This window comes from Electrophorus electricus, chromosome 17 (assembly GCF_013358815.1).
Source record: "Electrophorus electricus isolate fEleEle1 chromosome 17, fEleEle1.pri, whole genome shotgun sequence".
In the NCBI taxonomy this organism is placed as follows: domain Eukaryota; kingdom Metazoa; phylum Chordata; class Actinopteri; order Gymnotiformes; family Gymnotidae; genus Electrophorus; species Electrophorus electricus.
Window position 1 is genome coordinate 10,954,502 of NC_049551.1, and position 24,218 is coordinate 10,978,719.

General features: G+C 43.9%; 1 protein-coding gene across 1 annotated transcript; it reads left to right on the top strand.

Annotated features, from left to right (window-relative positions):
* Positions 1-5,966: 5,966 nt before the first annotated feature.
* Positions 5,967-19,344, top strand: cercam (cerebral endothelial cell adhesion molecule). Its single transcript, XM_027007783.2, has 12 exons — positions 5,967-6,454; positions 7,120-7,230; positions 10,067-10,184; positions 10,986-11,120; positions 11,564-11,768; positions 11,978-12,097; positions 12,915-12,991; positions 13,242-13,348; positions 15,096-15,228; positions 15,482-15,609; positions 16,462-16,665; positions 18,806-19,344. The coding sequence occupies exons 1-12, from the start codon at positions 6,252-6,254 to the stop codon at positions 19,038-19,040; spliced, it is 1,776 nt and encodes a 591-aa protein (XP_026863584.2). The 5' UTR covers positions 5,967-6,251; the 3' UTR covers positions 19,041-19,344.
* The last annotated feature ends 4,874 nt before the right edge of the window (positions 19,345-24,218 follow it).

The window sequence follows — 24,218 nt, forward strand, 5'->3', positions numbered from 1 at the left end:
TGTATTTATGACTTCATGGAGAATCTATAATGCTAATAGTTTTTAACAGTTTGTATCAGTAATAGCATGGCTTGTGGAATGTGTGAAATCATACTTCAGCCTTTGCAATCACTTTGCACACATACAATTGGACATGTTTTCTCAAATGTTTGCAACTGAAAACTTGTTTGAACTAAACGTTACATTTTTATTCAGTGGTTTAGTAAAATCTTAGTAAAAAACAATGATTCCTTGCTTACCCCAGAATTTCATTTCAACAAACCACACGCCATATATGTAATCTAAACACGGTGCAAACTGTTCATCTCCATTAACTGGAGGAGAGAGTCTGCTGTTTGCTTTTAAAGCTGAAACGTGACTCATACACAAATGATAACATTTGTTTTATAAATGCTGTATTAGATCGTTTATACACCTTCCATGTGAATGCTGAATTATACCGTTTATACACCTTCTGTGTGTGTGCTGAATTATACTGTTTATGCACCCTCGGTGTGTGTGCGGAATTACACAGTTTATACACCCTCCGTATGTGTGCTGGGACAACAGTCTGATACATTTGTTTTATAAATGCTGAATTAGACCGTTTATACACCCTCCGTATGTGTGCTGGGAGAACAATGATACACTAAGATGTTGAATATTTGATGACAACATTAAAACATGACATGAAGTGTGTGGCTGCAGGTTTTCGTGTAACTGAAAAATAGAGTCCCCTCATGGTTCCAGTCCTTCCTTAACCTCACTCATAAACGTCCAGTTTCCCATGACAGGTAAAACCAAAAGTGAGTGACCATTTATCAAACTCAGGTGCTGATCAGAGGGTCAGACTTGCATTGGCCTCCCCCTCCCTCATTCTTCTAACTGCAGTGACACACAGACAGCTGATACTGGTGTACTCCACTCAAACGCCCTTTTCAAATACAAGCCCAGAACATGTGTGTCACCTTATCCAGCATGAAAGTGCTGATTTGGGGTCAGTGTTTGTCTTTCACATTCCAATAAATACAATTACTGTCAGTCAGCTGGGAGCTGATCCCAAACCAGCATACATACTCTGAGGGCCTCGGTAACCGCCGGCCGGCAAAGCCTGGAGCAGCCTCTCTATGCCCTGTCACCCCTCCACTGGGGGGGAAGCACGGGAATTCTTTCACTGTGACTGGCTGGTTGCCAGGTAACTAGGACAGGGAGAGAAACAGCGCTTACTTAGGCTATAGAGTCTTCCGGGAGATTCCGCAGAGTCTCTGCCGCAGGTCCACACACAACCCGGCTTCGAGCGGTGGACACTACTGCTGATCTCAGGGTTAAATAAAACACTTTATGAGGAAAATAGTGGTGTTTTTGAGGGCGTTTATCCCCGGTAATGTCATCTGTACTTCATGTGAGCTTCTTCCCCTCACAGGAACCTGCTCTGAAAGGTATAAACCAAAAACCTATGAATCTGCTATGCATTTAAAATTCTGGGCAGAAAACACAACATCTGAAAGCTTGTCTGTCAGATGGGTAAGAATATCTTTTCACTTAAACCCCTTCAGCGATCACAGTGTCACACAACAGAGACTTCTGCTCATGATGTCGCAGCAACAGGACCAAAAAATAAATGAATAAAAAATTGAGCTTATCAGAGTATTGTCTCGGATGAGATCAACTCCATGTTCCCCTTACAAACAAAATATTCTCCCTTTGCACATTCATATATTTCATATATATTCTGATTCTTAATGCAAGACATACAGAGCAGGACTGGGCAAGTCCAGACGTGGATGATCATGACACAATTTAGTGTTAATCATAAGAGGTCTGGGGCAGAGGGGTTTGCTGTTTGACAGTACTGCGTTAGCCCTTCAGGACTGAAAGGAAACGCCCTTGCCCTAGAGAAAAGCCTAGGGCTTTTATTTTGAAAAGGCCTGTGAAGCTAAAGGGAACGTGGGTTTTCATACACACCCCAAACCTAAAGCCTTATTCAGACTCCTCTTAGCCTTATATGTATTTGACAGTTTGCAGAAGATATTGCAGAAATCTGACCAAAAATCTGAGCACTATATACTTTCTCGTCTAAGATTTTTCCATTCTGACTGAGAGCTCATTCTTACAGTCCTTCGGCTCACTGTCTCACCTCCGCAGGGCTGTCATTTCTGATGTCTCTCCAAGCACAAAAAATCTGCGCTGAGCATTTCATCTTCCTGATAAAATATAAAGAGGTCAAATGTCTGGGTAGGTTCTCCATCAGCTAGGATCAGTAACTGACTACTGACATAAAATCATTTCTATAACACTTTGGGAGGCTCAGGACAGCTGAAACAGGTCATCAGGTCAACAGGACATTATGTTTGTTGTAAATGTTTTTATATAACTGATTAGACACAAGACAATTATAAAGATATTGTGATGGCATGTAGTTAATAAAAAAACAGCTGGTGTGATTTTTTTCATACATTGAAAAAGCCTTTCAGTCTTTAGAAGTCGTTGTATTGACCAAACGACCGACAACACTTTCAAGAGGTCACTGAGGCAATTTGTTCTAAGTGCTTGGGTCAACCAACAGCACTGGCCACAGGGGACACAGAGCTGCTGATGTTCCGTCTACTACTCAATTTGTCTATAAGAGCTGCCTATACCACTCACTTTTTGGTGTGTGAGTGCTTGTCTCTCTCTCTCTGTACATGCGTATGAGAGACGATGAAAGGTTTGTCTTTCTTTTTTGGCACATGGAAAGGAACCTTTATGTATATTGCCATCTTGTATGACTACCATATACACCACACACCCTGCTCCAGTCATCCTTTTGTGGAACACAAACCAGTGTGTGTGTGTGTGTGTGTGTGTGTGTGTGTGTGTGTGTGTGTGTGTGTGTGTGTGTGTGTGTGTAACTGTGTACACATTGACCTTTTAGTATCCTTATTTGAGTTGTCCCAGACTTTTCCCACACAGTAAGATATTCAAAATCTGTTCCAAGACACTCACTTCCAGCAGTAAACCTGACCTGTCATCCAGCTCCCAGCTGCTTCCTAGAGGAGACAGAGCTGTAGGTTCTGAGTGTATTCTCTCTGGCAGTGAGGGTTAGGGTTAGGGTTATATTAAGTTTTAGAGTAAGGGTTAGGGTTAGGGTTATATTAAGTGTTAGAGTAAGGGTTAGGGTTAGGGTTATATTAAGTGTTAGAGTAAGGGTTAGGGTTAGGGTTATATTAAGTGTTAGAGTAAGGGTTAGGGTTAGGGTTATAGTAAGTGTTAGAGTAAGGGTTAGAGTTAGGGTTATAGTAAGTGTTAGGGTTAGGGTTGGGGTTAGAGTAAATGTTAGGGTTAGGGTTAGAGTAAGTGTTAGGGTAAGGGTTAGCGTTAGGGTTCAAGTTAGTTAGGGTTAGGGTTAGAGTAAATGTTACGGTTAGGGTTAGGGTTAGAGAAAGTGTTAGGGTTGGGGTTAGTGAGGGTTAGGGTTAGGGTTAGTGTTGGAGTAAGTGTTAGGGTTGGTTAGGGTTAGGGTTAGAGTAAGTGTTAGGGTTAGGGTTAGAGTAAGTGTTAGGGTTAGGGTTAGTAAGGGTTAGGGTTAATTAGGGTGAGGCTAGGGTAGGTTTAGGGTTAGGGTTAGTGTTAGTGTTAGAGTAAGTGTTAGGGTTAGGGTTATAGTTAGTTAGGGTTAGGGTTAGAGTCAATGTTAGGGTTAGGGTTAGTGAGGGTTAGGGTTAGGTTAGGGTAGGTTTAGGGTTAGGGTTATGGTTAGAGTTAGGGTTAGAGTTAGTTAGGGTTAGGGTTAGAGTAAATGTTAGGGTTAGGGTTAGTGAGGGTTAGGGTTAGTGAGGGTTAGGGTTAGTTAGGGTTAGTTAGTGTTAGTTAGGGTTAGGTTAGGGTAGGTTTAGGGTTAGGGTTAGGGTTAGAGTTAGGGTTAGAGTTAGTTAGGGTTAGGGTTAGAGTAAATGTTAGGGTTAGGGTTAGTGAGGGTTAGGGTTAGTGAGGGTTAGGGTTAGTTAGGGTTAGTTAGTGTTAGTTAGGGTTAGGTTAGGGTAGGTTAAGTGTTAGGGTTAGGGTTAGAGTAAGTGTTAGGGTTAGGGTTAGTAAGGGTTAGGGTTATAGGGTGAGGCTAGGTAGGTTAGGTTAGGGTTAGTGTTAGTGTTAGAGTAAAGTGTTAGGGTTAGGGTTATAGTTAGGTTAGGGTTAGTGAGGGTTAGAGTCATGTTAGGGTTAGGTTAGTGTTAGGTTAGGGTTAGGTTAGGGTAGGTTTAGGGTTAGGGTTATGGTTAGAGTTAGGGTTAGAGTTAGTTAGGGTTAGAGTAAATGTTAGGGTTAGGGTTAGTGAGGGTTAGGGTTAGTGAGGGTTAGGGTTAGTTAGGGTTAGTTAGTGTTAGTTAGGGTTAGGTTAGGGTAGGTTTAGGGTTAGGGTTAGGGTTAGTATTAGAGTAAGTTTTAGAGATAGGGTTAGGGTTAGGGTTATGGTTATCGTTAGGTTACATCCTCTTGGGCTGTTGGAGACTGGTAGTGAGAGGCAGTGACACCAGTTAAGCTAGGCTGCTGAATAGATCCATGGGAACATGAGTATTGATTATTAGTGTGTCCATGGAAGGTTGCACAGTTTCCCAGAGCATCCCAGCTGCCCTCCAAAGGCTTTGGGACTGAAATAGGAAAAAGGACTGGACTGGACCAATGGGCAGCCTTATCTTCCTCTGACTCCACCCCCTTTCTTGACGCCCACCCCAATTTTAGCCCTATTGCTTTAGCAGCTATATCAGTAAGACTATGGAAGACCCCCCACCGGTGCCTGGATGAAGTATCCCAGTTGGGGTTGTCCAAATCACCCCCTCTGCTGAATAAATGTTTGAGCCCAGCTGACTGGCCTACTCACCCTGCCACACCCTGCCGCCCCGCTCCTTTGACCTTTGACCCAGCAGTGAAAAGTTACAGGGGAGGCACATGAACTCTCTCAGGCCTGGGTGCACAGGGGTTGCTGGGAAAGTGCCCTCGTAGGACTGAGGAGGCATCTGAGCGTGGGCAAGGTGCCAGAATGACGCCCTCTTTGACCCGAGAGTCCGGCCCAGGTTCAAGAATGGTCCTACTTCAATTGTCCTATTAAGTGTTCTGGCCATTGATAGGGGCCCCCCTCGAAAAGACTCTTAAATTTAGTTTAGCTGGTTGTCAGTACTATTCCTCTTTCTTTCTTTTCCTCTGTCTCTCTTTATCTCTTCATCTTCTGAATTTCTGTTTCTGTTTTCAATTAGGCAGTTTTTCCTTTGTGAGCTCTCTCTCTTTCTGTCTCTCACTCGCACACACACACACACACACACACACACACACACACACACACACACACACACACACACACACACACACACCAGTGTCAGTAGTGGGGATGTTCACTGGTCAGTTCTGTTGTTTGGACAACTAATGATAAATAATACAATCAGTATGGATTTAATCTGAAATGCAGAAGAACTTTTATTTTGCGATGAAACGGCAGTAAAGTAAAGGGACTGCTCCTGCGGCCGCAACCGCCACTGACTCTGCATTTTCACGGAGGTCAGGCTGTAATAATCATTTTAACTGGAAAGCAATAATCTTTGTAATAGAAATCTCAAGTTACGTGACGAGCAGTTTTAGGCCGAGCTCAACAGTGGCCTCTTGTGGTTGTCCATCGAAAGCACATAAGACATTATGTCATAAGGAGACTTTCAAACAGCCTTTTGGAAAATATCCTTTGAAAGCATTTGTAAAATGTGCAACACCCCCCAAAAATCTTAAAACATTAAATGGTAATACAAGACTTATTATCAGTGAATATCTATGGCAATTTTATATCCCGAGAAATATCCTGATTTAGTGTTGAATTCATAGAGATGACATTTAAATTTAAATCTTTAATATCCAGATGTAAATCAACGATTACGCAGACCTCATAACTTGCAAATGTCTCGTTTAGCTGCAGTGTGTATCTGTTGAATTTACTGGTGAACGTGTTTTCTTCGCTTTGCTAGGAGCTCTAACTTTACAGTTATCTGGCTCTGAACACATATTCAATTTTTCCACGTTTTTTGCCAGACTGTCACTGTTCGCCGAGCCATGTGTGGACACGTTCTCATACGGAAGTTGTAGACTAATGCAAAGCCAACACGTCTTGGCTTCTTGGAGGGAAGCTGCGGTGTCTAGTGGGTTCGGAGTTAGGGAAGAAGCCCCGATTCCCTCCGGAGTGCTGACGCGGATAGGGGCCGTACAAAAAGACGTCTTTCGGGACAAGAACTTGTGAAGCGGAACAAGAAGGGGAAAAAATGTTTGTCTGGATTTTGGCATTCTCGCTTGCTGTTGTACGAACTGAATGTTACTTTTCGGAGGAGAATTACACCGAAGAGTCAGAAATGCAGCAGCCCACAGTCGTGATCGCTATAATCGCTCGAAATGCTGCTCACTCTCTGCCGTACTACCTCGGAGCGCTGGAGAGACTCAACTATCCGAAAGGCCGGATTTCTATTTGGTAGGTAATTCCACTTCTTTTCCATGGTTGTTTTCCCTCTTGTCTTTATTCGAAGGGGTGTAAAAATCAACGACATTTAAATTCCAGTTCAACCCACCAGTGTCTCCTCACTTAGAAAGAGCTCCCATCCCCCCGCTGATCTAATACCACTTTCTACGTGTCCTGTTCGGTTAAAAAAAAAAAAGTTTCTAAGTGAGTTTAAATGTACAGAGAGCACCAGAACAGTTTTGCATGTTGTTCATCTCCATATCTGCTGCTTGGCGTCCTGCTTTGCCAAATGAAACATTATTTGGTGGAAGGTTCTGTCAAAAATGCTCATGCCTCACACTTTCCACGTCAACATAAGTCTGCACGGTTAATACTACTTCAAGAACTGAAAGAGTTCCTTTGTGTAGCTAGTTGAACTATTATCCCTCTCTGAAGTAGCTTGTTGGTTTTTCCCCCATTATTTCACAGTTTCAGTACTGTAGAATCCCAGAAATACACAGTTTAGTGCTTTTTATGTTATTCTGCTCCTAAAGTGCTTGCTAGTCATCTGAGGTGGTCAGTCTGGGGATAAGAACTGTATCTGATGATAAGCTCCATCTCCTGTATTTCATGAGGATCACATCATCTATGTGTGCCAATCCGGATCTTTAATAGCTCCTAATCTCTTGATGCTCCAGGGCAGCGACAGACCACAACACTGACAACACGACCGCAATTCTCCGTGAATGGCTCACTGTCATGCAGCAGTACTATCACTATGTGGAATGGAGGCCAATGGACAAACCTGTGTAAGGCTCGCCACTACAATGACATTTTCTCTCAAATATGAAGGCATGCTTGGGTGGGGGCAGTGTTCCTATATACTAGTATTGGGGTTAATAAATGACTATATTATATGAAAAATAAAAATGTAAGAACGTATATTTAGCAGCTGAGAGTGTCCATATACGCAGGATTCAGTGTTCTTTAAAGTGACAGGAGTATATGAGTACTAAACAGGTGTCAGTGCAGTGGTCTAAGAGTGTGTGATGAGTGTGTGAGTGGCACAGGACCCAAACAGTCAGTGCTGGTCTTTGGAAATATTCAGTTCATGTATGGCTCTGGGGTAGAATCAGTTCTTAAATCTGTTTGTCTGTGAAGTGATGGACCTGAAACATCTTCCAGATGGCAGCAGATCAAATAGGTGATGTCCTGGGTGTGATGGATCTTTGAGTATGCTGGCTGCTTTGCTGAGGCATCAACATCTGAAAATGTCCCCCAGTGAGGGCAGTGAGCTGCAAGTGATCTACCGGGCAGAGTAGATGAATAGTTCTGCTGTCTGCAGTTGGCTCCCCGCATGCTGTATATCTCAGTGGAGCTGTGGTAGAAGGATACCAGCAGCTTCTCATGTAGATTGTTTTTCCTGGGGTGTCTCAGGCAATAGAGTTTCTGCTCTGTTTTTTTTTTTTTTTTTTACTATTTCGGTGGTGTTTGTGGTCCAGGAGAGATCTTCCGCAATGTGCGTATCCAGAAACCTGAAAGCAGGGATCCTTTCTAACCTGTCCCAATTGATGTAGAGTGGGTCAGGGTCTACCCTGTTCCCATTGATATAGATTGTGTCAGGGTCTTCCATGACCCCACTGATGTAGAGTGGGTCAGAGTCTATGCCATGTTTCCTGAAGTTGATGATGAATTCTTTTGAGTTGCGGATGGATTGTGAGATTCCCAGGTCAGAGAGCTTAGTGACTTGTCTGCCTGGTATGACCATGTTGAAGGTAAAGCTGAAATCTTTAAAGAGCATCACATAGTTCCCTTGGTGTTCAAGGGATCATCTGTAGACCTGTATGCTCTGTAGGCAGACTGGTGTGGGCAGAATGTGGGTGGGAGGCTGGCTTTGATGTGCTGCAGAAACAGCCTCTCAGAGTACTTCATAATGGCTGGAGTGAGTGCAACCGGACGGTAATCGTTGAGGCTACTGATGGCTGTATTTTTTGGCAGTGGGATGATCATGACAGTCTTCAGGCAGGGTTGGACAATGGATTTAGACAGAGACAGGATGAAGATCTTTGTGAAAACTTCTGAGAACTAGTCTGCACCTTCCTTCAATGCTCTTCCTGTCACATCATCAGGGCCTGCAGCTTTGCTTGGGACTACTACTCTGAGCACACGTCTTATCTCATGTTCCTGTACTGTGAGTAGGTGGCTGTTGGAGGTTGGTGGAGGTAGCATATTTGTCTTCACCTCATAGCGGGCAACGATACTCTGCCAGCGAGGTGTTTCCGACAGTACTCATGTGGTGGCTGGTCGTGTAGTTGGTGAGGTGTTGGATGCCCTGCCACGCCTGGCGTGAGTTGTCATTGGTGAAGTGGCTGCTTCTCGGTCGTTACTTTGTTGTTCGTTTGTAGCGTTGACCAGGTAGCCTAAAGCTCTGCTGTTAGCTCTGTTGTTAGCATTCGAAGGATAGCTCGTGAGGAAGGTGAAATGACCTGCATTTAACTGTCAGGTACTCCAAATACCAGGAGTCAGGTACTCCAATCCTGCAAGTTTTAAACATGCTGCGATTACCCCTCTTTTCAAAAACATGACCATAATGCTGCAATTGACAGTAAATATCGACCAATTTCTAAACTGCCAGGTATGTGGGCCAGTAGACCAGTGGTAGCTCAGTGGTTAAAATACTTGACAAGTAATCAGAAGGTTTAGAGTTAAAGCCACACCACTGCCTAGTTGCCACTGTTGGGCCCCTGAGCAAGACCTTTAACCCTGAATTGCTCAATTTATATCCAGCCATATTCATGAGTTGCTTTGGATGAAAAAGCATCAGGCAAATGTGTTTGTGCCTCTCCTGCTGGGGGCACTGTGACATGCCTGTTTTTTTAGTGTTAGGAAAGGTGATTTTTCTCAATTTTGACCATTTTTAAGTAATACTAATATTTGGAGACTTTTCAGTTTGGTTTTAGTACACCATGCACAGTACTGTGACTTGTGTTTTCTTCTCATTCAGGAAATTTTATCCTCCTTATGTTATTGCTCCTCAGTTATACTTTTGACATGGCTGCTCATAATATACTCATTGATCATTTAGATAAGTGGGTTTATAGTTTGCCTTTGGGTTCATGGGGTTCTACAAAGTAACTGACAGCGAACACCAGACTAAAATACACAAATCAATAAGGACATAACAAGAGACAGAATGAAGAGACAAAACAGAATGAAATCAAGACAAGGAAGCACATGAAAAGGACCAGGAAGAAAACAGCAACAAAAAGCACGTGAAAAGGCATCACCATGGGAACGGTGACGCGGGGGGGCAATTGTGACATGGATAGATATTTTCTTGTTTTATTGATCTCAGTAGTGTAAGGGTTAAGGTTACAGCAACTAAAATACACAAACTACAAGCAACAATTTTTATTACTCTAAACAACCTGGTAGTGTATTCACAACTGCTCCAGTAAAGTGACAAGTAATGTGATGATCGTTATATTGTACAATAATGCTACATATTCTGGGTAACTTTGGAAATGTAAGCTTTTTTGCCTTGAAAGTTTGTTTACATAAAAATCAAAAGCAGTCAGGGTGTTTGGCCTGTTTGAATAAGGTTCGACCCGTGAGGTTGTGCAGTGCTGTGGCTCTCCTGTGCAGGTCTTACCCAGGCGAGTTGGGGCCCAAGCACTGGCCTAACAGTCGCTATGAGTACATTATGAAGCTTAAACAGGCAGCACTTACCTTCGCCAAGAGACGCTGGGCCGACTACATCCTGGTAGGATACTGCCGCTGAGCTGCTGTCTCAAGCACAATCGCACACACATGTGCATGCACACAAATTTATAGTGTCTTACATCTAGTGTGTCACACATAAGTAATAAAAACATTTTTTTCTTTAAGGAACCCTTCATCCAAATATGATGATGTTGGCTAAAAGGGTTATCCAGAAGCATGGGTGTCGTTAGGCATGTTTTATAGCACTATTCTCAGTACATAGCACTATTTACAATAGTTCTTATTCATTCTATCCTATTCAACCGTGTCATCATGTCTCCAAATTACTGAGATATAGGGGCACTAGGACCTTGGAGAGGTGCTGCTGCACAACAGCCCTGCAACCTGACATAATTTGTATGTTTGGGACAATCTCTGACACAGTTGACTGTCATTGTTGCACTGCTTTGCTAAAATCTTAACCAGATTGTATCACGCTATGTGTGAGACAGAATGTCTCTGTCTCAGAAGACCAAGCAACATAGCATAAAAGTTAAGAGAATTTGTGTCTTTTACAATTAACCCAAATGAAACTGACAGAGGAACGCTTATGACTGATGAACAAATAATAATGTACCATTACTTAAAAATCAAGCTAAAAACAACTTGCATTGAACAATGCAGCATTTAGGGCAGGTGTTAATGGATGGTTGTTTTTCAGTTCTCCTGGGAGCCTTAGCTCTAGTGATGCCCCTGTCCAAAAGTCATCAGGCTTACTCCCTCGGCTTTCTTTCATGGTTAGTGTGGCTAGCTGCGATGTTATCTAGGCGTAAGTGTTTTACATGCGTTTTGTGTTCTGCAGTATGCAGATGCAGACAACATCCTGACTAACCCAGACACGCTGAACCTTCTGATGGCAGAGAACAAGTCTGTCATTGCCCCTATGCTAGACTCCCCGTCTGCCTACTCCAACTACTGGTGCGGGATCACTCCACAGGTCAGTGGCCGGTGTTCTTTAGCTTCCACGTGGCTTTTCCAGTGCTCACAGAACCTGGTTCTGTGGCAGGAGGTTCGGAGTGTGATCCCCAGGTGACTGCCACTGTATAGGGTGCTGTAAGAGAGCGCGACTATCTGCATAGAGCGTCCATCAGCTGTAAATGAACTAGATGTAATTGTGAGTTTGCATCTTGATACGTCTGTATCCTTTACATCCTTACAACTAGAGAATGTTTGCCTTATATGCAAATATGTTTACATCTCTGAGTCTTCCTGTACAGTTGAGCAGCGTTTTCATTGTTGTATGTCATTTGTTGCATGTGTTTGTCCTTCTTGTGTGGTTTAGATGTGCATGACCTTGGTCAAATGTGCTTGGGTGTAGGTGACCTTTGTTTGGCAGCAGCTAGATTTATAGCACGTGTCTGACCTGGCTGCTTGTTTCAGGGTTACTATCGCCGCACAGCGGAATATTTCCCCACCAGGAGGCGCTACCGGCAGGACTGCTACCCTGTGCCCATGGTGCATTCTACCATGCTACTGGACCTGCGTAAAGAGGGCACCAAGAGTCTCGCCTTCCACCCGCCGCACAAGGACTACTCCTGGCCGTTCGATGACATCATCGTCTTCGCCTTCTCCTGCCGAGTGTCAGGTAGGGCGCAGCCTGTTAGCACAGTCACGGATTTACAGCTCACTCTGGTGGGACTATGCAGAAGAATATGTGAGCTGTGTGCTAGTTTGGCCTGTCGAGGCTGGCCCTGTCGGTAATCGCGGCCACAGGAAGCCCTGAAGCTAAGCGGCACTGTAGCTTGTGCGCTGTCAGGGGAAGCAGGCTGAAGCTCGTATGCTTTCCTCTTGCAGATGTGCAGATGTATGTGTGCAACAAAGAACGCTACGGCTACCTGAATGTCCCGGCCAAGCCACACCAGACCGTGGAGGATGACCGCATCAACTTTGTCCACTTGTACCTGGAGGCCCTGAGTGAGTGAGCGTGGCCACCTCCAGCTTGGCTGCTGCCTGTAGTGGGTGTTTATCCCCTCTGTCTTAACTTCTTTTGAGGTAGTAAGTGATCCAGATCACTGGGACCCTTCACTCAGTGTTACTATGAGAAATACTATATAGACTGAAACATTGTTAAAAATGAATAAGTAAACAAATACATCATTTTTTCAAACTAAAACTTTCAAAACTAAAGTAATTGACTAATAATAACTAATTTGTAATCGGTCTGTTTTTATCTATAAACCTATTCTTGGCAAGATGCCTGTTTATTTAACTTCTCTTTTAAAAGTGAACTCTGAACATTACAATCTCTGGATATCTTGCAATTTGTTGCATTGAAAGTCTGATTTGAACTAGGAAAGAAAGCTTTTAAAAGTCTGGACTGAACTAGGAATGAAAGCTTTTAAAAGTCTGAACTGAACTGGGAATGAAAGCTTTTAAAAGTCTGAACTGAACTGGGAATAAAAGCTTTTGTTTTCTGCTCTGATTGCATGGAGCAATCTACAGGCTGATCTTAAACTTCACAACATGATATCCCTGAACCCATTCAAATCTGCTGAGTCCCGGCTGTCTGTGTGTACATGTTTTAACTGATTATGTTGTACTTTGCTTTATTAACTGGCAAATTGTTAGATAGAAATTATTTCTGCTCGTTAAATTTGGTAATATCACATCACTGCATGCTGATGACAAATCATCTTTTTAAATGTAGTCTTCACATAGACTGCAGAGCTTGCCGTGGTTTAAAACTCCACAGTTGAAGTTTTTTTTTATTTTGTGATGATCTTTGCTGCAGTCGATGGGCCGCCCATGTACGTATCTCGCTACGTCCATGTTCCTCCCCCCCACACAGACCTGATGGGCTTTGACGAGGTGAGAACACAGCAGTGTCTGCAGCTACTTCCTGCTGATGTATCACCCCACACACACATACACACACACAAGGGAAAGTGGTGTAAGCTTCCCACCACGGGCCATAATATTACAGTGCAGTCACAACATGGCTAATGTGTGTTTGTTCAGAGGTCTAGACACGTGCATGTGTATTAAATGCACAGAGTGTAACGCTCAGAGTGTAACGCTCAGATGTGTGTGGAGATATGTGTCTGTGTGCATCCCTCAGATTTACCTGATCAACCTGCGCAGGCGTCCGGACCGCAGGGAGAGGATGCTCTGGTCTCTCTATGAGCTGGAGATCAATGCTAAAGTAGTGGATGCAGTGGACGGAGCGTCAGTAGTGTCCTTCTACAGCGCCCAAATCACGGCTCGCTAACCGCTAACCCCTCTACAGCGCCCAAATCACAGCTCGCTAACCGCTAACCCCTCTACTGCACCCAAATCACAGCTCGCTAACCGCTAACCCCTCTACTGCACCCAAATCACAGCTCGCTAACCGCTAACCCCTCTACTGCACCCAAATCACAGCTCGCTAACCGCTAACCCCTCTACAGCGCCCAAATCACAGCTCGCTAACCGCTAACCCCTCTACAGCGCCCAAATCACAGCTCGCTAACCGCTAACCCCTCTACTGCGCCCAAATCGCAGCTCGCTAACCGCTAACCCCTCTACAGCGCCCAAATCACAGCTCGCTAACCGCTAACCCCTCTACAGCGCCCAAATCACAGCTCGCTAACCGCTAACCCCTCTACAGCGCCCAAATCACAGCTCGCTAACCGCTAACCCCTCTACTGCACCCAAATCACAGCTCGCTAACCGCTAACCCCTCTACTGCACCCAAATCACAGCTCGCTAACCGCTAACCCCTCTAGTGCACCCAAATCACAGCTCGTTAACCGCTAACCCCTCTAGTGCACCCAAATCACAGCTCGCTAACCGCTAACCCCTCTACTGCACCCAAATCACAGCTCGCTAACCGCTAACCCCTCTACAGCGCCCAAATCACAGCTCGCTAACCGCTAACCCCTCTACAGCGCCCAAATCACAGCTCGCTAACCGCTAACCCCTCTAGTGCACCCAAATCACAGCTCGTTAACCGCTAACCCCTCTACAGCGCCCAAATCACAGCTCGCTAACCGCTAACCCCTCTACTGCACCCAAATCACAGCTCGCTAACCGCTAACCCCTCTACTGCACTCAAATCACAGCTCGCTAACCGCTAACCCCTCTACAGCGCCCAAATCACAGCTCACTAACCAATAACCCCTCTACTGCACCCAAATCACAGCTCACTAACCGCTAACCCCTCTAGTGCACCCAAATCACAGCTCGTTAACCGCTAACCCCTCTACTGCACACAGATCACAGCTCGTTAACCGATAACCCCTCTACTGCACCCAAATCACAGCTCGCTAACCGATAACCCCTCTACTGCACCCAAATCACAGCTCGCTAACCGCTAACCCCTCTACTGCACCCAAATCACAGCTCGCTAACCCTTCTACTGCACCCAAATCACAGCCTGCTAACGCCTAACCCTTCTACTGCACCCAAATCACAGCTCGCTAACCGCTAACCCCTCTACTGCACCCAAATCACAGCTCGCTAACCGCTAACCCCTCTACTGCACCCAAATCACAGCTCGCTAACCGCTAACCCCTCTACTGCACCCAAATCACAGCTCGCTAACCGCTAACCCCTCTACTGCACCCAAATCACAGCTCGCTAACCGCTAACCCTTCTACTGCACCCAAATCACAGCCTGCTAACGCCTAACCCTTCTACTGCACCCAAATCACAGCTCGCTAACCGCTAACCCCTCTACTGCACCCAAATCACAGCTCGCTAACCGCTAACCCCTCTACTGCACCCAAATCACAGCTCGCTAACCCCTAACCCCTCTACTGCACCCAAATCACAGCCTGCTAACCCCTAACCCCTCTACTGCACCCAAATCACTAATCTATCCATAAGCATGGGTGTGTGTGTTTCAGTGTGTAGAGCTCTGAACAGCAGTGACATTAGGATCTTGGACTGTGTGTGTCTGTTTGTCTGTGTGTGTGTGTGTGTGTGTGTGTAGAGCTCTGAACAGCAGTGACATTAAGATCCTGGGTGTCGACCTCCTGCCTGGATACTATGATCCTTTCTCTGGCCGCACACTAACCAAGGGAGAGGTGGGCTGCTTCCTCAGCCACTATTATATCTGGAAGGAGGTGAGTGACCAATGGAGGAACACACAAAGACACACACACGCATGATCTCACGGCAAAAAATAAACTGATGCAAGCTGTAGTGTTTTCCGCGTACTGGCTTAGTCACGGAGCTGGCCAGTCTTGCCAGTCCTGACATTTGAACAGGAAGAACGACCTCACGCCGTGTGTGTGTGTGTGTGTGTGTGTGTGTGTGTGTGTGAGGGAAGGTGAGTTCTGAGCGTGTGTTCACCCATGTGTCTGCTGCTCATCTCAGGTCGTGGACATGCAGCTGGACAAAGCCCTGATCTTCGAGGACGACGTGCGATTTCAGGCCAACTTCAAACGTCGCCTCATGCAGCTGATGGAAGAGGTGGAGCTAGCCGAGCTCAACTGGGACATCATGTGAGTGACACCTGGCTGTCAGCAGGTCGCCAAGGAAACCGGAGGGGCTCTGGGTATTTATACCATGTCGAATTGAAGTTTCAGGGCAAAAAAATGCTTTGTATGATCTAGGGCAATAATATCGCTAAGGGCAACCTGAAGCTAAAAGAAGCATAATTTTCTTTGGCAGCAGAGATGTTTTAAAAATGTTTATTAGCTGTAAATTTCAACTGGTTCTGAATTTTGTTGTTGAGTAAATATCACTACTTCTCAGAATAGTGGTTCTATACATTGTACCTATATTCTAATACAGAGGTTCTGCACTATGTGACCTGTATTCTAATACTGTGGTTTTGCATCATGTGACCTGCATTCTAATACTGTGGTTTTACATCATGTGACCTGTATTCTAATACAGAGGTTCTGCACCTTGTGACCTGTATTCTAATACAGAGGTTCTGCACCTTGTGACCTGTATTCTAATACTGTGGTTTTGCATCATGTGACCTGCATTCTAATACTGTGGTTTTGCATCATGTGACCTGTATTCTAATACTGTGGTTTTGTATCATGTGACCTGTAGTCTAATACTGTGGTTTTACATCATGTGACCTGTATTCTAATACTGTGATACAGTTTTTGCAGTGATGCAGAACTCAGGTCTATTTCAGGTGTGTTTGAGCAGGCAAAAAAACAAAGCATCCTAAACCAAGGTGTCCTCCCTCACATTACAGTAGCCCAGCAGCCCAGTACAGCTGTGCTAGGATCTGGGTTCGAGCGAAAATGTCGACTGGCTGGATTTGGAAATGCTGCTTTGCAGCATCACATCGCCTCCTAGTGGCTGAACCTGCACTGTGCGTGCGTGTGTTCCAGATACCTGGGTAGGAAGCAGGTGAACCCTGGTCAGGAGGAACCAGTAGAGCATGTGAGGAACCTCGTGTTTGCTGACTACTCGTACTGGACCCTCTCCTACGCCATCTCACTGCAAGGGGCACAAAAGCTGATCAATGCTGAGCCCATCTCCAAGATGCTGCCCGTGGACGAGTTCCTGCCCATCATGTATGACAAGCATCCCAAGTGAGTAGTGCACACACAGACATGTTGGGTAAATGAGGCAGAGACGTCATACAGTTAGATAAATGAGGCAGAGACATCATACGTGTTGGGTAAATGAGGCAGAGACGTCATACAGTTACATAAATGAGGCAGAGACATCATACGTGTTGGGTAAATGAGGCAGAGACGTCATACAGTTAGATAAATGAGACAGAGACATCATACATGTTGGGTAAATGATGCAGAGATGTCATGTGTATTGGGTAATTAATAAATAACCAACAAACCAATGCAGTGCAGGTCAATGTTTTGTCTTTTTTATTCATACACCAGTTTTCTCCCAGTGTTAGTCATCTCCAGTTCCACCCACTAGCTAATTAACTCCTCCCCCATCACACTCACTAGCTAACTAACTCCTCCCCATCACACCCTCTAGCTAATTAACTCATCCCCCATCACACTCAGTAGCTAACTAACTCCTCCCCATCACTCCCTCTAGCTAATTAACCCCTCCCCCATCACACCCTCTAGCTAATTAACTCATCCCCCATCACACTCAGTAGCTAACTAACTCCCCCATCACACCCACTAGCTAATTAACTCCTCCCCCATCACAGGCTAAGCCGGGAGGGTAAAGGCTAGCATGTGTAGCCATTGCATCTTTTCAAACTGCCACCAGAACAATGTCAATAGATGGCTGAACATCTTGACACCTATGCTGGCAAGCAGATGTCCTGATTGGTTAGTGCCATGTTGAGCGATGCGGGGGAGGGTTCAGCTAAGCTCTCCTGCCCTGGCATCACCAGGGGTGGAACCAGCACTGGGGTTGGTGTCGACATGAGAGGAGTGATGGAGCACACATGAGAACAGAACAAAGCTGTTTGTGGAACAGATGAGAAAAGAACGAAGCTGTTTGTAGAGCAGATGAGAACAGAACGAAGCTGTTTCTGGAACAGAGTGAAGTTGTTTGTAAAACAAGATGAGAACGGAATGAAGATATAACATGATAGAATATGATGTACTCTGAATGCGTTGGGGAACATAAGTACTAAGAAAACACAACTTTCCTGAGCAGTTCAACCATGTAGGTTCAGGACAGCTGTCTAGGCTGCTGGTAACTATTAGCATTTGGTCCAGTGACCTGGAAAAGGTTGTTATGCTATGGTGCCAAAACTATGTGTATGTGTTGTGCATAACAACTTAGAATTACTTTGCTTGAGTTGGGATGTGGGTTTCTAATTTTAAAGCCTTGAGCTAAGGTTCATGGTCCAGAAATAATGCAGCCCTGCAGTGTGCAGACACTCTCACTATGAAGAAGCTTACCATGACAAGCCAAGGGTCACACCAGCCCTGACAGCCTGAGAAGGTGAAGGAGAACAGAACGAAAAATCAATTTGGGTTTAGCCATGCCTGTTACTCTTGTGTGTGTGTGTGTGTGTGTGTGTGTGTGTGTGTGTGTGTGTGTGTGTGTGTGTGTGTGTGAGTGTGTGTGTGTGTGTGTGTGTGTGTGTGTGCGCGCGCGCCTATGCCTTACTTTTCAGTCTCCTTTCTCTCTCGCTCTCTCTCTCTCCTTACTCAGAAGCATTCTGTCCCCTCAGCAGGACATTAGAGAGGTTTCAGTCCTTACACACGCCTTTAATGTCAGCCTCGATTCCAGACAAACACACGCACACACACAATCACACACAACCACAATCTTACCATGTTCACAGACACAGGCTTTTCTTTCTATTTCGCTCTGTTTGGAGAATAGACTGTAGCTGTAACTATAGTTGTAGCTGTAACATTTGCTGTAACTGTGACTGGCTACATTTATCATTTTTCTTATACTTAAAACCCTGTTTTATCTGTTCGGTCTTTTATGGTCAGTATCCCGTGCATGTCTGTCGCACTTTGTTGGTTTAAGCCCAGTGATTGGTTCTGATTCCAGTTTGTGAAACAGGACCTGTGTCAGCTGGCCAGGTAGAAGAGTAGTAATAGTACTAGTACTAGTAGTTTTCAATATATCAGATATATTTGTTTTTATATATATATATATATATATAATTTATTTTATTTTTTTTCCCTACCTTAGCAGTAATTCTGTCTGTTCTCTAGGAGCACAGAGGATGTGTTCCCTTCCTTCGTTGTAACTACTCTGTGGTAACTTCTCTTTTAACAGTGAGGACTACAAATCCCATTTTCTCAACCGGAATCTGCAGGCCTTCTCCACGAGCCCCCTGCTGGTGCAACCGTGCCACTACGCAGGCGACTCTGCGTGGGTGAGCGACACAGAGACGTCCACGCTGTGGGACGACGACAATGTCCCCACAGACTGGAGGGGCTCCTACAAGACTCTAAAAGGAGGGTCCCCACCGGCTGGGGTTCAGAGCGCCTACTACAGGGATGAGTTGTGAAGTGCACGACTGCAGGCCCCCGGTTGGAACAACTTTTCCATTCCGGAGGCCTGCGTCTGGGATAGTGTGTGCAATGCCCTCCCACTGACTCCACCTGCTCCTCTTTTATGATGATGACGATGATGATGATGATGATGTTGTTACTTTGGAAGACTCTTTGGAAGACTCGCAAACTATGAGACACACCTTTTATCAGGTGTAAGCTGTTCTGTGAAACCAACCTGTTTTACCTTTGTGTGTGTGTGTGTGTAAGTGGTGGGGACATATGTCTGTGTTTGTGTATGTGTGTGTGTATGTTTTTCTGTATTCTCAGATACATGCAGTGCAGTGTGTAAGTAATCATACAGTGACATAAATGTGTTGTTTTGGTTTTGTACTCCATAGTTTCTGGATTTTAAATGATAGAATGACCATAAGGTCCCAGTGCAGAATTTTCATTGAATATAATTGCAGAATGCAATTGGACAAATGATTAATTTAACATAGAGTTGTTTTTAGGGGTCCTCAAGGTGGCTGATTACTAACCTTGACCCCCCACCCCCACCCCCACCCCCACTCCCGCTTCCTGTTGCTGTGCCAGACCTGTCGTGCTCATGTTTCCAGCTCCTGTGTTTTTTGTCTTTAGCAGGTGAAACTGGGTGGAGGGTTCAGGGGTCATGGCTGGCCAAGAGCTGCTTAGCCTTTTTTTAAGAGTCCGCTTTGAGGACCTTCCTTTGGATCAGAGTAGAGAAGATTCACACTGTTCACTCTGTTCAGACCTCTTTTGATGTCATCGGGAGTCCCATCATCAGTAAAGAAAAAGGAGCCGGTTCCACTAGCCCAACCCCAGTCATTTACGTTACATGGACTTCAGTGGTATCAGCTGCAGAAAGGTCCTGACTTTAAGTGGTCCTTAAACACAGCTACAAGGGCACAGCCAATGAATTCCTTATTATGACACGACCAATCACAACAACTTCTGAAATGTTCCACACTTTAAAAAAACAGTCACCTTGGTTTTGAGCCACTGGAAATATGATGTAGTCAGTTAAAGTGGAAACAAATCCGCCCCTTATCAGTTGTTTTAAAATTGCCCGACGTGAAAGTAGATTCCATCATTTCATAATCTGTCAAAAGAAATGTAGGTATGGTAACATGAAATATGTGGAGTGAAGAAATTGAGTTTGAAGGCATTTAGCCTAGGATTAGCCCAGGTTTATTCCAGTTTTAGCCTAGGTTTAGCTAGAGGTTTTTAAATGATCTTAGAAAGGTCTTTTGTGTTTGGCCTCAACTGTGTATTTGGTAGCCTAGAACAGGCATACTACGGATAAAATTTTCTTTCACCTGATCTGGACAGTTCACCTGACGTGGGCATTCATAACTTAAAGTTAAAACTGACAGTCTGTCAAATCACTTGGAACTGTGTAAGTGCTGAAAGACTTATGTACTGCACTGTGTGTGGGCAGTGCAGGAACAGTGAGTTTCACTTAATATTAAGTTAGACGTAAGTAGAGCGTTAATGTATAATGTTTTAACATTTAAAATGAGAATAGTTTAGCATATGAATAAGGACATTTTACATTTCAAATGGATATAAGGCCTTCCAGTTCTTAGTGTAGGATTTACACCAAGAAAACTGTAAAAGACATTTTGCACACCATGCCAATGATAATCAAGACATTACAGAAGGTATATGAGTGTCTGCATGCTTGCTTGGCTGAGGTAATTATTATTTCCTTTTACCTCACAAATTTCCTGTTGGTTGAGATTATATTTTCCAATCATTGTTATTACCCTCATGGTTTCTCCTATTTATTTCCTTAATCTCTTAAATCCCTTTGCTCTGATCCTCTTGAAGAACTGAGTTTGTTTGTTTTTTCTTTTAAACATAAACATTGAAATTAAGAATATGAGACTGATGAATCTTGGGAGCTGCTCCGCCCCAATAAAATGTTTTAATATTTGTACATTGTTTGTAATGTTGTTACATCTACTAATAACAGGTATTGAGGTACAGTCCCATCCTATTGAATCACTGCACGTTACTGTCTCGTTGGCGTGAGTGAACAGAGCAAATGCCATTTGCAGTACCTCTCCAACTGGAGGCGCCAATGACCAGTTAAACGGAGAAGGCGCGACACCATATGTATTACTACCGGCACCTCGTGGTGGAAATGTGGAAATGCAACTGTGCTTAATGAGCAGACTGAAGGACAGTGATTTTGCCACAGTAACTGATAAGGGCCTGATAGACCCAGACTGAAGGACAGGGATCACTGATAAGGGCCTGATAGACCCAGACTGAAGGACAGGGATCACTGATAAGGGCCTGATAGACCCAGACTGAAGGACTGTTTTGGTCCTTTTTTATTTTTTTTTATTTTTTTATGCTCCGCTCACTGTCACCCTAAGTAACAACACCAGCTAAGTGCTAACAGCAGTAGCTTAGTGGTTAAGGTACTTGATTAGATTGTGGGTTCAAGTCCCACTAGCAACTTGGTGCTGTTGTCACCCTGAGCAAGACCCCTTAAACCTCAATTTGTATTCAGTTGTAATTGTAAGTTGCTTTGGAAAAAAGGTATCACCTAAATGCAACATATATTTGTGCTGTGAGTGTTTGAGGTACTTTCTGGCATGAAATGTATTGAAAATCCTGGGTTTTGTAGTCTTCTACGCTTTTAGCATTGGTGCAGTTAAGCTGTTCAGTGCAAGTTATGTGTTCCTTCTCAGTAACACAGTATCCTGAAGCTTCAGTCAATCGTCATAAATCAACACAGACAGAACCTGTGAGAGTTAGGACATGCACACAGTATTCCAGACACAGATTAAACCTGGTCTTGGGTTAAAAGACAATGTGACTAGTCCCCACAATACATACTTCTTAGACACGCAATCAGCTCCTGGGGGCTGGCTTTCTGAAAAACAGTACCACAAAGAGCATCTTTAAATGGTAGGTTGAGATTATCTTAACACTACAGTGCTTTTGGGAAACGGTAGCCTGACCCCTCACCTCTGCACCCATGAGTGGGAAGGTTTCCTCCACACTGGTTCATATCATACTGGTTCATACTGGTTCACTCTGTGAATGTAGATTATGCCTCCTCATAGACTAAACTGCTGCTCTAATAGTGGATTACCATTGGAAGTGTATTTTACTCAAATGTTAGTCTTAATCTCAGTCTGGGGAGGTTCCATTATGTAGATTATGGACCGAATAGTCCAACAGAATTAGAAAAGCATTTCTGGTTTTGTGCAAAGCCATTTTAAGGACAAAATGTTCCATAAAAAGAAAAATCTAGGAGCTTTAACTCAAAAAAGAATTTTACATGTGCAACAGTGTCATTTTGAATGTAGTCTTCAAAATTACACAACTCTGGCCTTTACCCTGCTCCAGGACTGAATGTCTTAAGACCCAGGACTGGCTGTCTTAAGTAACAAACCACATTCCAGTCAGGGAACACCTGTCTATCTGTCTGAAGACTGGCATTCATTAGCACCTTAACTCCTTAGACTTCCTTAAACTAGTATTGAAATATACTTGAGTCGTTCTACAGTCTTCAGAAATGCATATGGTACAGAGAAAATCCTCACACGGTATCACCTAGCTAACACGTGTTTTGCAATTTTAATTTTAATTTAATCTTTAAATTTTTTTTTAAATTTTGATTTTTAATTTTACATTTATGTCCCTAACTTGACATAATCATGACATCTACAGAATCGGTAGCAACTCTAAAATACAGCACTGTGTCACAAGGAAACATATCTAACTTAAAGAAAAATGTTGTATTAAAATGCTAGAAAATAAATTCCTTAATATATAAGTTCCCCACTAGTGCTTCACTTTTCTGCACCACTGCCCAGAGTATGTTCTGCCTCTACCTGTCCCAGAAGGGGAGGTGTGGCCCAGAACCCATCTCTGATTGGCTATCATTATAAATCATATATAGACAGGGCTTGTAACCTTAGCAGCTCTGTGTGAGGAGGAATTCTGTTGAGTGGATTTTATTTATTTTTCCTCCAGCCTCTGATAAACTCCCCGAGCAAAGGTCAAATGTCAGGCTCTTCCTCACACCATGTGGCTTTTGAACAGAAGCTGTGGAGTTTATTTACTGTTTCACATATCATATGACCTGTGCAGACCAGAAGGGACTTGATGTGTATGTTCTCTGACGAATGTGGAATGTCTAGAACATTTTAGAAAACTTGACTTTTATTCTTCTCTTATGCGCAAAGAATAGAGCATTTCTATAATAGCATGAGTTCTGACCTTGTCTATGCACAAAGTACATTGACTTTGTATCTGAGCTGATAGTTTCAAGATGAATCTTGAAAGAGAAGACTTAGTACTATCACAAACATTTGCTGACCCCATCCATTGGAAAATCTGTTACATTTGCATGACATTGTGATAACATGTCATGATGCAATTATTCTTTGCAACTTACACAGTGATCCTGCAGTACTGCTTAGGCATATAGTATAATGTATACTGGATCCTGCAGTACTGGTTAGGTGTATTGTATAAGGTATACTGGATCCTGCAGTACTGGATAGGTGTATTGTATAAGGTATACTAGACCCTGCAGTACTGGTTAGGTGTATTGTATAAGGTATACTGGATCCTGCAGTACTCATTAGGTATATAGTATAATGTATACTGGATCCTGCAGTACTGGTTAGGTGTATTGTATAAGGTATACTGGATCCTGCAGTACTGGATAGGTGTACTGTATAAGGTATACTAGACCCTGCAGTACTGGTTAGGTGTATTGTATAAGGTATACTGGATCCTGCAGTACTCATTAGGTATATAGTATAATGTATACTGGATCCTGCAGTACTGGTTAGGTGTATTGTATAAGGTATACTGGATCCTGCAGTACTGGTTAGGTGTATTGTATAAGGTATACTGGATCCTGCAGTACTGGTTAGGTGTATTGTATAAGGTATACTGGATCCTGCAGTACTGGTTAGGTGTATTGTATAAGGTATACTGGATCCTGCAGTACTGGTTAGGTGTATTGTATAAGGTATACTGGATCCTGCAGTACTAGTTAGGTGTATTGTATAGGGTATACTGGATCCTGCAGTACTGGTTAGGTGTATTGTATAAGGTATACTAGATCCTGCAGTACTGGTTAGGTGTATTGTATAGGGTATACTGGATCCTGCAGTACTGGTTAGGTGTATTGTATA

Bases quoted from the DNA above. Each gene is read 5' to 3' on its own strand.
- cercam (XM_027007783.2), top strand. From the start codon at position 6,252: ATGTTTGTCTGGATTTTGGCATTCTCGCTTGCTGTTGTACGAACTGAA. The intron at 12,992-13,241 runs GTGAGAACACAG...TGCATCCCTCAG, and splicing joins ACCTGATGGGCTTTGACGAG to ATTTACCTGATCAACCTGCG. The intron at 13,349-15,095 runs GTCAGTAGTGTC...GTGTGTGTGTAG, and splicing joins GTGGATGCAGTGGACGGAGC to AGCTCTGAACAGCAGTGACA.